The sequence below is a fragment of the Callithrix jacchus genome, chromosome 4 (assembly GCF_049354715.1).
Source record: "Callithrix jacchus isolate 240 chromosome 4, calJac240_pri, whole genome shotgun sequence".
Lineage (NCBI taxonomy): Eukaryota > Metazoa > Chordata > Mammalia > Primates > Cebidae > Callithrix > Callithrix jacchus.
This window is the reverse complement of record NC_133505.1, coordinates 27510843-27528258: the sequence shown is the minus strand read 5'-3', so window position 1 is coordinate 27528258 and position 17416 is coordinate 27510843. Positions and strand designations below refer to the sequence as shown.

General features: G+C 44.8%; 1 protein-coding gene across 3 annotated transcripts in view; it reads left to right on the top strand.

Annotated features, from left to right (window-relative positions):
- Positions 1-215: 215 nt before the first annotated feature.
- Positions 216-17416, top strand: part of BPHL (biphenyl hydrolase like) — a 35426-nt gene continuing 18225 nt past the window's right edge. For all 3 annotated transcript variants that reach the window (XM_002746270.7, XM_035295068.3, XM_078368444.1), the window contains exons 1-4: positions 216-350; positions 7442-7545; positions 9995-10161; positions 14190-14343. In XM_002746270.7, the coding sequence (XP_002746316.4) occupies positions 217-350; positions 7442-7545; positions 9995-10161; positions 14190-14343 (559 nt within the window). In that variant the 5' untranslated portion in view covers position 216. The remainder of the gene's footprint in view (positions 351-7441; positions 7546-9994; positions 10162-14189; positions 14344-17416) is intronic.

Below are 17416 nucleotides of genomic sequence, written 5' to 3'. Positions count from 1 at the left end.
AGCGTCCGGCGGGGCGGGGCTGGGCTTCGAGACGGGGCTGCCCGAGGGCAGAGCAGGAGGGAGCGACAGGGTGGGCGTGGTGGCGGAAGCCGGGGGCGTGGCATCGGGGCGGGGAGGATGCAGGGAGAGGCAGGTGATCGAGGAGGGGGCGTGGCTCCTGGGAGGATCGGGCCGGCGACCGCGCTTGGTTTCAGTGCATGCGCACTCCCGGCAGCGATGCCATCTTTGTCTATGATGTCTGTGCTGGGTCGCCCGGGCGTGCTGCGGCTGCGGCTGCGGCTGCGGATGCTGCTCACGGCGCTGAAGCCCGGTGTCCTCGTCTCACAGGCCGGACCTGCGGCCGCGTTCGGGTAATAGCGGCCACCACACCCTGGGTATCCCCAGCGTCGGCGCGCTCGAAGGGCGGCGGGAGGGGCGCGCGCCGGCCGTAGGTGTTCCAGGTGCGCGGGCAGGAGGCGTAGGCGCGGCCTGGCATCCCTGTCGCCCTTTGTGCCGCGAGACCCTGATCCTGGGGGCCAGCAGCGCTTGGTGCGCCAACCCCTCGGTCGTGCATGCGCTTCGGTCAGCCTCAGTTCAAGGAGCCGTGGAGGGTTTGGGCCGTGGAGTCTAAACCCTTCAGTGTGCAGACCAGAGAGACCCAGGGAGATACATTTGCATAGTATAGACTCGCCCTTGAAGCACAGATTAGAATCCCAGGGCCCTTATTAGTCCATTGCTCCATCCATGCTCCACGCTGTAAGGCATAAGGACATGAAAATGTCTGTGCCCACTAGCTCTCCAGCCTATGCCCCTTCCTTATTTGAACTTCCTTTTTGTTCCCTATTGCTGGATTGCTCTATTGCCCAGGTTGGAGTGCAGTGGGGCAATCTCAGCTCACTGCAACCTCTGCCTCACAGGTTTAAGTGATCCTTGTTCCTCAGCCTCCTGAGTAGCTGGGATTACAGCCATGCCTGGCTAATTTTTGTATTTTTAGTAGAGGCAGGGTTTTACCATGTTGGCCAAGCTGGTCTTGAACTCCTGACTTCAAGTGATCCACCCACCTTGGCCTCCCAAAGTGCTGGGATTACAGTCATGAGCCACTGTGCTTGGCCTACCAATATAGTTTTGATAGGTTATTTAATGGTTGAGGAAGGCCCTGTCCAGCTAGTTGCATTGCAGACTATTCTTCCTAAAATATCTCTGAAAGAACGGGTTCTTCTGGATTTTGAACTACAATTTTATAAATGCAGCTGCAAGTTGATACGACATAATCTGGAAAAACAAGCAGTGATGTTGGTTAATCCTGAAACGAAGCTGTGTAGCTCGGTGTCCGTAGGTAAAAGAATTCCTGTAAAAACTGCTTCAGAACAGCCAATGCCCAACCTACAATTGACTTGGTGTTCCACAGATTTGTTTGTAAATCTGTTATTTGGAACTTTCACTTATTTCATAATCTGTAAGGTGTTTTTTATTCCTGGGTCAAGTTAAAAAAAAAAAGCCTTTTCTACCTGAAATTGTATATTATGTGTAGTTATAAATGTTAATAATTGACATAACCTAACAATCTGCCTAAAAAATATTTTCTAAATTCAACCTTGGGATGCCCTGCCAGAGAATCAGAGACTGTCCTTCAGCTGACACCTGCCACCACGCTGTGTCTGGCAGTCAGAGTGTGGCCCCAGTGCCTGAGCCCTCTTAAGACCCTGTTCAGCCATGAGGTTAGAGAGGAACCGTGGCTTCTGGAGTTCCAGTGGCTGTGTGGCCACTTCCTAGCTATGTGAATGTTGGCAGATTGCTCAACCTCTCAGCCTCCTGTCTTGCAGGGTTTTTGTGAGGATTTGAAACAATGAATGTAAAAGCCTGGGGATATAATAAATATGAACTAATTAGTAGGCACAATGGGAATATTTATATAATAGTACGATTTATATAATAAGTACAGTGTAAAAATAAGTCCCCAAAATTCATGTAAACTCAAGCCCTGAAGGTAGCAAACACTTTATTGTAGGTAATGGCTACTTTGAAAAACACACACAAAAGAAATAGCTGAATATATAATATTGTATTCGCATTTTCAAGGAAAGAGTATGCCTTACTAAGTAGCCTCCTTTTTTTAACTTTCAGGTTCAGTACATTTGCAGGTTTGTTATATAGGTAAATACATAGTAACTAATTAGCTACTATGCTTCCTGGGCCTGAGGCGGCAGGGAGGGGGCTGTCTGCTTTTCCTTCTGTGTATCCATAAGTAGTCAGTGTTTAGCTCCCACTTAGAACATGCAGTATTTGCTTTTCTGTTCCTGTATTAGTTCCCTTAGGATAATGGCCTCCAGCTTTATGTTCCTGCGAAGGACATTATCTCAATCTTGTGTATAGTCATATAGTATTTTATGGTGTATATAAACCACATTTTTTTTTTTTTTGAGACGGAGTCTCACTCTGTCACCAGGCTGGAGTGCAGTGGCTCGATCTTGGCTCACTACAACCTCCGCCTCCCAGGTTCAAGCGATTCTCCTGACTCAGCCTCCTGAGTAGCTGGGACTACAGGTGTGCGCCACCACGCCCAGCTAATTTTTTGTATCTTTAGTAGAGACAGGATTTCACCATATTGGCAATGGTCTCTATCTCTTGACCTTATGATCCACCTGCCTTGGCTTCCCAAAGTGTTGGGATTATAGGCGTGAGCCACCACGCCTGGCCTGAACCACGTTTTTAGCCAGTCTGCCATCGTTGGGCATTTAGGTCGATTCCATGTTTGCTATTGTGAATACTCACCATTTGTATCTCTAAGCAAAGCGCTGAGGAGCTGAGGCTTTGGGGTCAGACACACAGATGTTTGTCTTGGCTTTGCCCATTACTGGCAGATTACCTGATCTCAAGCTCCTCAGTGGTAGAATTAGGTGAAGTATGATGTGCACCTCAGAGCGAAATAAATGGGATAGGTCAAACTCTTAGCAGAGTAGGTGAGAGATGGTAACTACGGTTAGATTTAGTTAAATTATTTGCCCGGCTGTTATATTCTTGCCCCCACCACACATAGTAAAGCCTCCTTCAAGAGGAGCAGCTCTATCCCATCAATACCATCGTATTATTCCTTACCTCCCTCCCTTTCACAAAGTTGCCTGTTCAGTCTCCCAGGAGAAGGGACTCGAGGATAAATATAACGCAGGAAGACATGCTTTAAAGGGAAGACAGGGTTTTTTTTTTTTTCCTCCAAGAAATTAACTCAGTATAGTCATTTTCATCCTTAGTTGCCTATTGGAATCTCCTGGGTAATTTTTAAAATGCAGATGCATGGCTCCCACCCACGATTTTCATGAAGTGCAGCCTGGGCATCAGAGGTTTATGAGTTTGCCAGGTTATTCACATTTAACTTTGAGCGCCACTGATGTAGAAGGCAGGAAATGCTCTTGTAGAAGGGGCTGCTTGGGCAGCCGTGGAGAGTTGTGAAGGTGCAGTGAACTCAGTCCCTTCCACCAGCACCCGGGGCTCCTGTGTGCCCTGGCTTCTCTTCCTAGTGCTCTGAATACTCACAGTCCATGCTGTCAGCAGGTTATTACTCATCTGTCTTTCCTGCTGACCTCCAAGCTATGTGAAGGCTTACCTTTATCACTTAGCATGAAGCAGTTCAGGAAATAGATGAATGCAAAGTCTTGTACAGTTCAGGTGTCTCTGAAAGCAGATACTAGGGCTCTATGCCAGAAGGCTGGGCTAATATGACATGGCAGCACCTCTGCTGTGATGGATATATAGTATGTTGATGACAAAGCTCTAAGGATGTTCTCTTTCTCTTCAGCCTAACTGCAAAGCCCGACACCATCTGGCCTCAGCCTTAGCTCACTCCCTGCCTTCAAATTCCTGCAAGGCTGAACACTGGGTTGTCCCCACCACTGTACCTTTTTCCTGGGCCTGTGATCATGTTGTTTCTTCCAGGAATGCCTTCCCACCACATTCTTTTTACAGAATTTTACTCATATTTGGAAGTCCATCTCAAATGTTACTTTTTTCCTCTTCTCAGATACCTCTATCCACCCCTGATACGATCTGTTTCTCTCCTCTAAAGCCACCTTCCAGGTTTTCTGCCTTTGTAAATCCTTCCCTGACATTGAGTTCCCAATATGCTGAACTCCAAACTACCTGGTTTTATTTCTATATTTTTTTTAGGCAACCAAAAGAATATGAAATGGTGAAAATTATTAACAAAGAAATTTGGGCTGGGCATGCTGGCTCATGCGTATAATCTCAGCACTTTGGGAGGCCAAGGCTGATGAATCACCTGAGGTCAGGAGTTCGAAACCAGCCTGACCAACATGTAGAAACCCTGTGTCTACTAAAAATACAAAATTAGCGGGGCATGGTAGCGCATGCCGGCAATCCCAGCTACTTGGGAGGCTGAGGCAGGAGAATTGCTTGAACCCGGGAGGTGGAGATTGCAGTGAGCCGAGATGGTGTCATGGCACTCCAGCCTGGGCAACAAGAGTGAAAATCCGTCCCCAAAAAAAAAAAATTTGGAATAGGAAATCAAAATGTAGATGTCTCAAAGTGCAGAGAGAAGTGAGAGGTGTTTTGCAGAAGAGACTTGGGAATTTTGATGGAAGCTGAAGGAGAGAAGCCTGAGTGAGCCAGTGCCCTGGGCCGGCTTAGAGAGCACGAGGCAGCAGCACCCAGTCCTGAAAACTGACTGGCTTTGAATGGTGAGAAAGACAGGAGGGGGCTTCTCAGTGTACCTGAAACCTCACAGTACAAAAGGCTTTTACAAGCACATCTCAGCACTTAAGGGAAGGGAGCCCATAACAGATGTGTAGGACATGAGAAATAAAGGGAAACCATGTACTGTGCACACAGTTACTACCACGAGCTGGGTAAATGCTGCCCATCTGTATTTAGGGAGTTGCCTCGTTTAATGCAGTAAACACAGGAAATACTATTTTGAGCTTTCATTTCATCCAGGGGCCTCAAGCTCTTCTTGTCTTCAGTCATAACTCGGCTTTCCTGGAAGGTTGCAGGGCAAATCCTCTTGTGTCTTTATCGTTTCTCCCACTAGATTGTGAGCAGAGCAGCACTATCAATAAGCAAAGACTGAAAGAGTCTTTATTAGTGGAGTACATGTATTTGCTTCTTGATCCTAAGCTATCATAACTATAAAAATGAATTCCTCAGAGGAACAGGGCAATAATCGTAATAAGCAAATGGCAGGGTCAGTATTGCCTTGCTTAGTGGCTTCACTGATGCCCCTCTAATCATATTTCTGTAATAAGAAGCTTATAGTTAGGTCAGGCCTTATTACTACCCAATTCTGTCTTTTACTTTTCCAGAAATTGTGTGTTAAGATGGAATGTACCTGTATTCAACACATTTGTTTCCACATTTGTTTCTTACTTGAGGTAGGCAAGTAATATGAAACCAAAAGAGAAAACAGGATCTCATTTTTTCAAAAGGGATATGTTTCCGTTATCATTTTGACCAAGGGCAGAGGTAGGGGTAGGGAATATGTAAAAGAAAAAGGGCCAGGCGCAGTGGCTCATGCCTGTAATCCCAGCACTTGGGGAGGCCAAGGCAGGCGGATCACCAGAGGTCAGGAGTTTGAGATCAGCCTGACCAACATGGCGAAACCCTGTCTCTACTAAAAATATAAAAATTAGCCGAGCATGGTGGCGGGTGCCTGTAATCCCAGCTACTCAGGAGGCTGAGGCAGGATAATTGCTTGAACCCAGGAGGCGGAGGTTGCAGTGAGCCGATATCACACCACTCAACTCCAGCCTGGGCGGTAAGAGTGAGACTCCATCTCAAAAAAAAAAAAAAAAGAAAAAGGAGGTGGTGGTTGATTTCATTGTGTCAGTACTCTACCCGGAGAAGAGGAGTGCCTCCTGGCATCTGTCCTGGCATGCCATCATGTCCCTCCGGTGCTTCACTCAGTCATGGGTCTGATAAGCTGTGGGCAGGCTGGTGGAGCCTGGTCCAGGTGTGGGGGCCGTCTATGGTGCCCGACTGGTGTATATTCCAGGACAGTCTGTTTGGAGTTCCCGGAAGAGCAGCTGTGGAGAGATTAATCAGAACACCTGTACAGCACACCTAATTCAGGCAGGACAGACACTGGCATTATGTCTGTCCTGAGGCCTTGTCCTATGCTAAGCGTGGTCTAGTTAGATGCAGGATGCTAGGAGGTCTTAGGCCAAGGCAGGTCAGTGGCTGGAAGGAGGGCTCTTGACATGGAGGCTTATGGACATGGCTACTTAGCAGTCAACACAGATGTGTTTTAACATCTTAAAAACCAGTAGACCTTGTCAGTGTAGATGGACACTCTTGACTGTGGGCCTCCTGCAGCAAGCCAGACAACACAGGATACCCTACAGCTAAAGGACAACCCTGAGACCCTGGACCAGCCTTCTCCTTGGGAATGTCACCAAGGCTGCTGAACATCTGGGTAGCTCCTCTGGGCCTGCTGGGGTGCAGACAAGTGACTCCAGGGTCTTTGCCCCTGATGTCCACCCTCATTGCACTGCACTGAGCCCCATGCCAGCCTACACTTGAGTGCCCTCAGCTTCCAGCTCACCAGCATGTGCCATGTGGCTGTTGATTCAGCAAGCCTCACAGGGCTTTCGTAGGGTTACTCCCAGGTTGGGCGCGATAGCGTATTCAAGCATAAGGGCACAGTTCAGATGGGCAGTCTACTAAAGAAATTTCAAACTCACGTCACTGTTCAGAATTGGAAAAATCAGAATAACCCAAGGAGCCTGAGAAGAGTACTGGGCAGACTCATTCACATACAAAGACAGTTTTGTCATATTAAATTCATATTGATAACTGATTTTCTTGGGGTGGATTTTTAAAAATTTTTCAAATTTTATTTTATTTTATTTATTTATGTTTTGAGATGGAGTTTTGCTCTTGTTGCCCAGGCTGGAGTGTAATGGCACAATCTCGGCTCACCACAACCTACACCTCCCGGATTCAAGTGATTCTCCTGCCTCAGCTTCCTGAGTAGCTGGGATCACAGGCGTGCACTACCATGTCCAGCTATTTTTGTATTTTTAGTAGAGATGGGGTTTCTCCATGTTGGTCAGATTGGTCTCGAACTCCCGACCCCAGGTCATCTGCCCTCCTCAGCCTCTAAAAGTGCTGTAATTACAGGCATGAGCCACCACACCTGGTTCAATTTTTTTTTTGACATAATTGTACCTACTTATGGGATATAAAGTTTTGTTTCTATGCATGTATACTATATAGTGATCAGATCAGTGTAATTAGCATAGCCATCGTCTCAAACATTTATCATTTCTTTGTGTTGGGGACATTCAGTATCTTTCCTGTAGCCATTTGAAACTATTACTGTTAGCTGTAGTTATCCCACAGCGGCATGGAACACTAGCACTTATTCCTCCTGTCTAGCTATAATTTTGAATCACCTAAGAAATCTTTCCCTGTCTCCCCCTCCCCCTGTGGGGATACGTTTTTTCTCTTCTAGCACCTCGATAACCTCCGCCAAAGTGGCTGTGAATGGCGTTCATCTGCATTATCAGCAGACTGGAGAGGGAGATCACGCAGTCCTGCTACTTCCTGGGATGTTGGGTCTGGATGCTTTTTAATGGAATGCTTTTGCATGCTGTAAAATCTATGATGCAGTCACAATACTAGATGACAAATATTGATTATTAATTTTAGTACTTCTATGAAATGTTTTAATATTTGCTACAAACTTAAGTGACTTAGAAAAGTACGTAACTTTCTACTTTCAGAATTGGATTTTTTTCCTTTAGTAAAGTACCCAGTTTTTGCCACGCAAGTACACTAAGAAATCACAGTTGCCCATAATTTGGGAGGGTGACAGGGATCAAGGAAAGGGGTGTGGAAGAAGGCGTAGATAAAGGAAGATGGTGAGTGGGCAATGGGTCATCCTAGTTTGCCTGGCATTGGGAGATTTTCCAGGATGTGGGAATTTCAGTGCCAAAACTAGGGTGAATTGTCACTTGTTGTGGTTGATAATATATTCAGTTAAAATAAGAGATAAGAAAGTTTAGCCTGGCACAGTGGCACGTGCCTGTAGTCCCAGCTACTAGAGAGGCTGAGGCTGGAGGATCACTTGAGCCCAGGAGTTCTGGGCTGTAGTGCGCTATGCCGATTGGGTGTCTGCACTAAGTTCGGCATCAATATGGTGACCTCCCAGGAGTGGGGAACCACCAGGTTGCCTAAGGAAGGGTGAGCTGGCTCAGGTCGGAAACAGAGCAGGTCAAAACTCCCATGCTGATCAGTAGTGGGATCACGCCTGTGAGTAGCCAGTGCACTCCAGTTGGGCAACATAGCAAGACCCTGTCTCTTAAACAAAAAAAATTTTATGAAAAATTAAAAAGAGGCCGGGTGTGGTAGCTCACGCCTGTAATCCAAGCACTTTGGAGGCCAAGGCAGGCAGATCACCTGAGGTTGGGAGTTCAAGACCAGCCTGACCAACATGGTGAAACCCCATCTTTAAAAAAAAAAAGGGGGAAAGAAAGAAAGAAGCTTAATTTAAATATTTGTAGAAATCAGAGTTAGATTGGCATATTACCCTCTCAATGTATGGGACATAATAAAGCCTAGTGGATCTCAATCCCAGAACTGTACTGAGGTTCAGTTGTAGAAAGTTCAAGTGAAAAATTTCCAGTGATTCTAGGACATTCCAAATTTGGTTTTAAGGGTGTTAGTATTGTTGCTTTATTTTTGATTTAGTTAAATAATCCTAATATTTAGACTCTGTATTCATGGAGGATTGGTTCCAGGAAGCCGTCAGATCCCAAAATCTGAGGATCCTCAAGTCCCTTATATAAAAAAGCACAGTATTTGCATGTAAGCTACGCATGTCCTCCGTTATACTCTATGTCATCTCTAGATTACTTACCATATCTACTGCAATGTAGACGCTATGTAAATAATTGTTATCTTGTATTGTTTAGGGAATAATGACAAGGAAAAAAGTCTGTATGTGTTCAGTACAGACCCAACCATCTATTTTTTCCCCAAATATTTTTGTCCCGAGGTTGGTTGAATCCACAGATGTAGAACCCACAGATAGGAAGGCCGACTGTACCTACTTGTTTGTGATTTGCTTCTTTCTAAAAGTGTAGTGCTAAAAAGGTTCCGCTTGTCTGAGCCTCAGCTGGTCGTGGCACCATTGTAGCTAGTGAGGCATGTTGTCTAAATGGTGTTTAGTACCATTTTTGTTTGTTTTGGAAAACAAACAAAAAAAAGTTTGTTTTCCTTAAGCCGATGAACGAGGACATTGACTCTCATGGCTGATGTGCAGCTAAAGTTATCTGTAAAAACATTTCCCATCTTAGCTTTTCATTATTTTGGTATTGCAGTCATTGTCCAGGTATAAAAAACTTAAAAATTGCTTTTTTTTTTTTTTTTTTTTGAGAGGGAGTCTCATTCCATTGCCCAGGCTGGTGTGTAGTGGCACAATCTCGGCTCACTGCAACCTCCACCCCAGGTTCAAGCGATTCTTCTGCCTCAGCTTGCCAAGTAGCTGGGATTACAGGTGTGCACCACCAGGCCCAGCTAATTTTGTAGTTTTAATAGAGACAAGGTTTAACCATGTTGCCCAGGCTGGTCTCAAACTCCTGACCTCAGGTGATCCGCCTGCCTTGGCCTCCCAAAGTGCTGGGATTACAGGCGTGAGCCACCGCACCCAGCCAATTAATTTCTATACAGTTTCATTAATTATTTTCTTTAGAAAAGGAGGATTAAGCCAAAGAGGTTTCAAAAGTGCTGAAATAATACCGAACCAAGACTCAGGGCCTCTGTCCTTCTCAAAATAGCCACCAGGGGGAGTTCGGAGGCAGGCCTTAACTCCACCAGGAAAGGAAGCCGGCCTTTCTTTGAGTAGATAGATTACGTCATTGCAAGGCTTTCCTGATGACATTCTTACCGCTTTTGAGTAGAAACTAGCTACTTTGCCTTAAGATTGTTATTGCTTCTGTTTTCACTGTAATGTGTTTGATAGGTGAAAGCGTTCACCTGAGGGTAACCAAGTGACTGTTTTTAGGAAGTGGAGAGACTGATTTTGGACCTCAGCTCAAGAACCTCAATAAGAAGCTCTTTACAGTTGTCGCCTGGGATCCTCGAGGCTATGGACATTCCAAGCCTCCAGATCGTGATTTCCCAGTAGACTTTTTTGAAAGGGATGCAAAAGATGCTGTTGATTTGATGAAGGTGGGTCTCTCAGGGAAGGGCCAGGGGAGGGGGCGTGGCTGCGCCTGTCTTCATTTATTTTGTTTAATTTTTGTTATTTCTTTCTATAAAATAATACCATGTGATTGTATGGAAGACTCAAAGAGCTCAAATAGACATAAAAAGAAAATGGAAATAGCCCACAATCCAGCTGTCTAGAGACAATGAAGCCTTGGAGGCTACGCTTTCTGGCCAGTGTTCTTACCTCAAAAATGCAGTTTCATATTGATGGTATCCTACGACACCTGACGTTTTTCTAACTTATAACTGGTGGGGTTTTTTTTGTTTTTTTTAGGGAGGGAAGGAGAAAGGGAGGAAGGCAGGAAGGGAGGGAGGAAGGAAGGGAGGAAGGGGGAAAGGAAGGAAGGAAGGGAGGGAGGGAAGGAAGGAAGGAAGGAAAGAAGGAAGGAAAGGAAGGAATTCAAGCAATGAGAGAGACATTGCCAACCTGGATCTAGAGGTTTACAAGTTGATTTCTTTTTTTGAGAGAAGGAAAGAAAAATGAGTAAAGGAGAGAAAGAAAGAGGAAGAGAGAGAGGGAGGGTGAATGGAAATATTGCTTTATTCTGAAAAAAAAAAAATGGGTATTAATAATGGCCAATCAATGTTTCATTTAAACCTATGAGTAGGTGTGATGTGGTATTGACAAGAATGTATATTTTATGTATTTGAAGTGGAGAGCTCTATAAATATTTATTAAGTTTACTTGTTCCGGATCTGAGTTCGAGTCCTTGATATCCTTATTAATTTTCTGTCTCATTGAATCTAAGTCTCTATTTATCTGGGTGTTAGGATCGTTAGCTCTTGTTGTTGTATTGATCCTTTTACCACTATATCTTTGTTGCTTTAAAATCTATTTTATCCACTACGAGAATTGCAACTCCTGCTTTTCATTTATTTATTTTTGCTCTCCATTTAGTTGGTAAATCTTTCTCCATTTCTTTGTTTTGAGTCTTTGTGTATCCTTGCCTGTGAAACTGGTCTGGATGTAACATGCCGTTGGGTTTTGGCTGTGTCTTTTGATTGGGGGATTTAGTCGATTTAAATTTAGGGTTACTGCCATTTGATGTTAACTGGCTGTTTGATCCATTTGTTGATGAAAATTCTTCTTTATGTTGGTGCTCTTTACTTTTTGGTATATTTTTAATAAGGCTAATACTGGTTGTTTCTTTCTGTGTGTAATGCCTCTTTCAGAAGCTCTTGTAAAGCAGGCCTGGTGGTAATAAAATCTCTGAGCTCTTGCTTGTTCATAAAAGATTTTATTTTTCCTTCAGTTGTGAAGCTTAGTTTGGCTGGATATGAAATTCTGGGCTGAAGGTTCTGTTCTTTGAGGATGTTGAATATTGGCCCCCACTCTCTTCTGGCTTGTAGAGTTTCTGCTGAGAGATCTGCTCTAAGTCTGATAGGCTTGCCTTTGTGGGTAACCTGACCTTTCTCTCTGGCTGCCCTTAGTATTTTCTCCTTCATTTCAACCCTGGTGAATCTAACGATATGTACCTTGGGGTTGCTCTTCTTGAGGATTATCTTTGTGGTGTTCTCTGTATTACCTGGGGTTGAATATTGACCTGCTTTTCTAGTTCAGGAAAATTTTCCTGAATAATATCCTGAAGGGTATTTTCCAGCTTGGATTTATTCTCTCCGTCGCATTCAGGTATACCTATCAAACGTAAATTTGGTCTTTTCACATAGTCCCACATTTCTTGGAGACTTTGCTCATTCCTTTTTATTCTTTTATCTCTAATCTTGTCTTCTTGTTTTCTTTCATTAAGTTGGACTTTGACCTCTGTTATCCTTTCTTCTGCTTGAACAATTCGAGTGTTTAAACCTGTGCATACTTCTCAGAGTTCCTGTATTGTATTCTTCAGTTCCATTATTTCACTCATACTCCTCTCTAAGTTGTCTATTCTCAATAGGATTTCGTCAAACCTTTTTTCAAAGTTCCTAGTTTCTTTACGTTGGGCTACAACATGTTCTTTTAACTCACAGAAGTTTCTTATTATCCATTCCTTGAAGAGTGATTCTGTCATTGGGATGCGCTCGTTCTCCGTCAAGCCTTGTTCCATTGTTGATGTGGAACTGTGATCATCTTTAGAGGGAGAGGCGTTCTGATTTTGAGTTTTCTCAGCCTTTTTATGCTGGTTTCTTCCCATCATTGTAAATTTATCCTCCTGTCTTCTTCGAAATTACCAACTTTCAGATTAGGTCTCTTGATTGGACGTCCAAGTTGTTAGTTCCCAGGGCCAGAATGGCAGCGTTAAGACTGATGGTGCTTTTCTGCCCAGGATTCTCCTGTCTGGCTTCCTTCTTGTGTCCGTAATGGGCGACTCTGCCTTCCCCGTGCTCCAAACCTCGGTCAGAAGGGGAACCAGTCTCGTTTACTCTGCGTCAGAGCTGCTGCGCTGAGGTGCCGTCGCAGCCGCTGCGCCGGTCTCAAGAGTCGTGCTGGGGACCCGTGTGGGTCCTCCAAACCTTGGTCAGAAGGGGAGCCAGCCCTGTTTACTCTGCTCCGAGAGCACTGGCGACCCGTGTGGTTCCTCCACTGGGGATCTTCTGCTCCGTGAGTGACCAAAATTTGTCTGAAAGTGTGGCGTCCTCTAGTTCTCTGCGCTTTGACTGAGAGCTGCAATCCTGAGCTGTTATCGATCAGCCATCTTGGATCGTTCCTCCTTATTACTGTTATTGAATAATTTTTCAAGGAAATACTTTCATGTCAATAAATACGCATTTGTGCCGGGCGCGGTGGCTCACGCCTGTAATCCCAGCACTTTAGGAGGCCAAGGCGGGTGGATCACGAGGTCAAGAGATCGAGACCATCTTGGTCAACATGGTGAAACCCCGTCTCTACTAAAAATACAAAGAATTAGCTGGGCATGGTAGCACGTGCCTGTAATCCCAGCTACTCAGGAGGCTGAGGCAGGTGAATTGCCTGGACCCAGGAGGCGGAGGTTGCGGTGAGCCGAGATCACGCCATTGCACTCCAGCCTGGGTAACAAGCGCGAAACTCCGTCTCAAAAAAAAAAAAAAACGCATTTGTATCAGTTGTATGATAGGCACATATTATTCTGTTGTATGGATGTACTGTATCTTATTTCACCAATTTTCTAATAGTAGACAGTTTTTACGTTGCCTTTTTCTGCTGTCATAAATAGCAGGCAGTGAAGATTCTGTTGCTCATGGCCATTTTCTTTTTTTTTCCCACTACAAACGGCATTATTGTGGATATCCTGCACTGAGCTCCTGGCGCACATGTGGGAGAGTTTCATACACATTGAGGAGACAATTTGCTAGGTGATAGAAATTCCAGATGTTCATTTTACAGGATAGTACCACAGTAGTTACACCAATGTATGTTCCCAGCAGCAAATATCTTAGACTGATATTAATTCTTTACCTTTAATTTCCCAATCATTCTATTCTTCCTTCTTGGCAGCCTTTCTAAGATGTAATCTTTGTCCATTTTCCCTGCCAAACACGTGTCCAGACCTTGGCTGATTGACCCGTGGACTCACATAACCTCCCCATGGCGCTGTTCTCTGACAGCCCGGTTCTTGCCAGTTCTTCTCACAGTTGCTTTACCAGATGCCCTGCTTCACTTCATCCAGCAGAGTTCAGAGTTCCCTCTCTGCTCTGTGGAACTGCTCTCAAGTCCTTGCTCAGGCATGCATATGCACACTCGCACATGCACACACACGTGCTGTATTTGTCATTAGGTATACTACTTAGATAGTAGTCGGTCTCCACTGATTCTAGTTCCTTGAGATTTTTATTCAACCAGAAGATGTAGTTCCTTCATAATTCAAACCCATACTGTATACTCGGGTTTTTGTGACAATTTCCACTAGAACTAATTAAGAGAAAACATCATCAAATTATGGACTCTGGGATTTTTCTTTCCTGACTAATTGATACTCCAGACCTGCACCTGTATTGATTCTGATCATTAATGACTCAATTTCTCTTAACAGAGAGGAGCAGTAACCTGTGCTGTGCATTTTGTCATATGATCACAGGCGCTGAAGTTTAAGAAGGTTTCTCTGCTGGGGTGGAGTGATGGGGGCATAACCGCACTCATTGCTGCTGCAAAATATCCATCTTACATCCGCAAGATGGTGATCTGGGGCGCCAACGCCTACGTCACTGATGAAGACAGCGTGATTTACGAGGGTAGGTTCTGCAAGGAAGGTAGCTCCTTCCTCTCTCTTTGTGTCTCATCTCTTACTGTGAGATATGTTGACGAGTCATATCTCATCTGCTTCTAGTTCTCAACTCTCAGGTAGGAAGAATAAGAGTTATCAGAAAAGTAATGCAATTTAACCAGTCTGAGTTTTAAAGCTTTCTATTTCCAGGAGTAAAACTTCCATGGCTTAAGAAAAGGCTGAGTAAAATCAGTATTTCCATTTACTACTATTGATAATGAACTTCAAGGAGGAAAGGGGTGGTCTGAACTCTTTCGGTAGCTCAGCACTCTACTCTCTGACATCTTTCTACTTCCCCTCCTGGCTGCTCTTTCTTTCTCATCCCCTATTCTCTCCTAACATGTCAAGATGGCTATGGCCCGCCAGTCCACCACAGACAGTGCCTTCATGTAACCAGGCCCCTCCTTGCACCCCCAACACTCCTCCTCCTGGCTCCTTGGTCATGCTACAATGTATGAGAACATACTCATGATGTGTGCAGCATTGATCACACGCCTCTTCTTGAAGCTTTCTTTGTCTGGAAGTTCTCGCCACTGTGTTCTCCCAACTTCGCATCCTCTCTCTTGGGCTGTTTCCTGGCTGACAAATGTCTGCTCCCGTATGTGGGCCACAGTGTTGGGGTCCTCCAGGCATCACCCTCGGTGCTCTGCTCCCCTCTTGCCCCCACACCTGAATGGCTTCACTCAGCTCCTCACTCCACTAAACTCACAAACCCCACATATTTGACTATTTTTTGTATTTTTTTAAGAGGCAAGTTCTCACTGGGCATGGTGGCTTACACCTGTAATCCCAGCACTTTGGGAGGTCAAGGCAGGAGGATCACTTGAGCCCAGGAGTTCAAGACCAGCCTGGGCAACATAACAAGATCCCGTGTCTATAAAAAAATACAAAAATTAGCCAAGCATGGTGGCATGTGCCTGTAGTCCTAGCCACTTGGGAAGCTGAGGTGGGATGATCACCTGAGCCAGGGAGGTTGAAGCTACAGTGATCTGTGATTGCACCACTGCACTGTTGCCTGCGCAACAGAGGCGAGACCCTGTCCCAATAAAAAAATAAAAGAAAGAAAGAAAAGAAAAAGACAAGTTCTCACTGTGTTGCATTATTCAACTTTTTATTCAATTTTCTTATCTGGTTGTCTCACTAGATACTTTAAATTCAGTCTGTCTAATACTGAATTCGTGATCTTCCTTCTAGGCCTGCCCCTTCTGCTAAATTTCTTGTCTTTACAAATAATACTCTTTGGAATTAGACGATTTCTCCCACAAAATAATATTTTCATTACTATTTATTGAGTGCCTGACATGAGCTAAAGTCTTTAATGACATAATACCCCATAAGGTCTCTGATACTTGGCCTGCTTCTCAGATGAAAAACCGGGGCTCACAGAAATGAGGAATCCTTCCAGACCGCATCCCCCACACTGCACCCTGCAGCCCACTCCACTCCTCTGTTGGGCTCTGCGTGGACCCATCTCACCCTCCCCTTCTCTCCCTCCGACCAGACTCCTGCCAGCCTCGTTGGTCCCATCTGGGCTGATTCCTTGTCTCTCCAACCCATCCAGGTCCTTACCTCCTATTAGTAGGCCTTCCATGCTGCTCTAATAGCAATTCAGCAAGATGTGAATCTCATGGCATCTTACTTTAAGCCTTTCGGGACGCACCACAATTTTCCTGATAAAGTTCAGGCTCCTCTGCTTTGCTCATGGAGTGAGTGCCCCTAGCCTCTGCCTCTCCAGGTCCCCTCCTCCCACTTTCACCTCCCAGCCAGCAATGTCCAGCCATCCAAGACCACCTGGCCTCCTGCAGCAGATGGTGGGCTTCTACCTCCTTGCCACAGCCCTTCCCACTCCCTCACTTGCTTGCTGACTTCTCCCAGAATAGCCCAAGCATTTCATCCTCTAGGAAGCCCTCACTGCCACCACCCCCTCTCCATTGTTGTGTGAGCACACAAGCCACTTGGCTACAGATGGACAGCTGGTTCTTGTACCTGTCTCCTGGGGTATAGGAGCGACAGTATTATACCACATTACAAGTGACAAAACATTGTCCAGCAAAATAAATTTACACTTCCAGCAGCAATAGATGAGGTTAAAAACTTTTTTTAACCTCTTCATCAAAAGCTTGAAATTCTCAGACTTCTTTTTTTTTTTTTTTTCTGAGACAGAGTCTCACTCTGTGGCCCAGGCTGGAGTGCAGTGGTGCAGTCTGAGCTCACTGCAACCTCTGCCTCCAGGGTTCAAGCAGTTCTCTGCCTCAGCCTCCCAAGTAGCTGGGATTATAGGCTCCCACCATCTCGCCCAGCTAATTTTTTGTGTTTTTAGTAGAGACAGGGTTTCACCATGTTGGCCGGGCCGGTCTTGAACTCCTGACCTCAGGCAATCTGCCCATCTTGGCCTTCCAAAGTGCTGGGAATACAGGCATGACCCACCGTGCCCGGCCCCAATTCTCAGACTTTTTAATTCACTAACCAGTCAAATGGATGTAAAATGTTATCTTCTTGGGGTCTTATTTGTATTTCCTATTACTAATAAGGTTGAAAATCTGTGTTTATTCACCGTTTGAGTTTCTTCTGTATTCTATCTATTCATATATTTTTATTGGCTAAAAGTTTTTTATTATATAATAATTGATACATACAATACAGCATGTCTAGGTATATAATAGGAAGTGTAACAACAAATCCCCCTCCTCCACTCTCCACCAAACTTAGCACCAGAATGGTTTCAATGTTATCACAGTGTTACTGATGTCTAGTTTTTTAAAAAATACTCTGACTGGTAACCTCTTTTAGGGCAGCTGTGTTGCAAACATCTTTTCACAGTGGGCACCTTGCCTTTTTCTTTATGGACAGAACTACTTAATGTAAGGAAATGCCACAATATTTTATTTTTCTTTCCTTTTCCTCTTTTTCTTTCTTTCTTTCTTTTTTTTTTTTTTGAGACAGTCTCACACTATTGCCCTGGCTGGAGTGTGCAGTGGCACCATCCCAGCTCACTACAACCTGCTCAACATCAAACTATACTTCTGCCTCAGCCTCCCAAG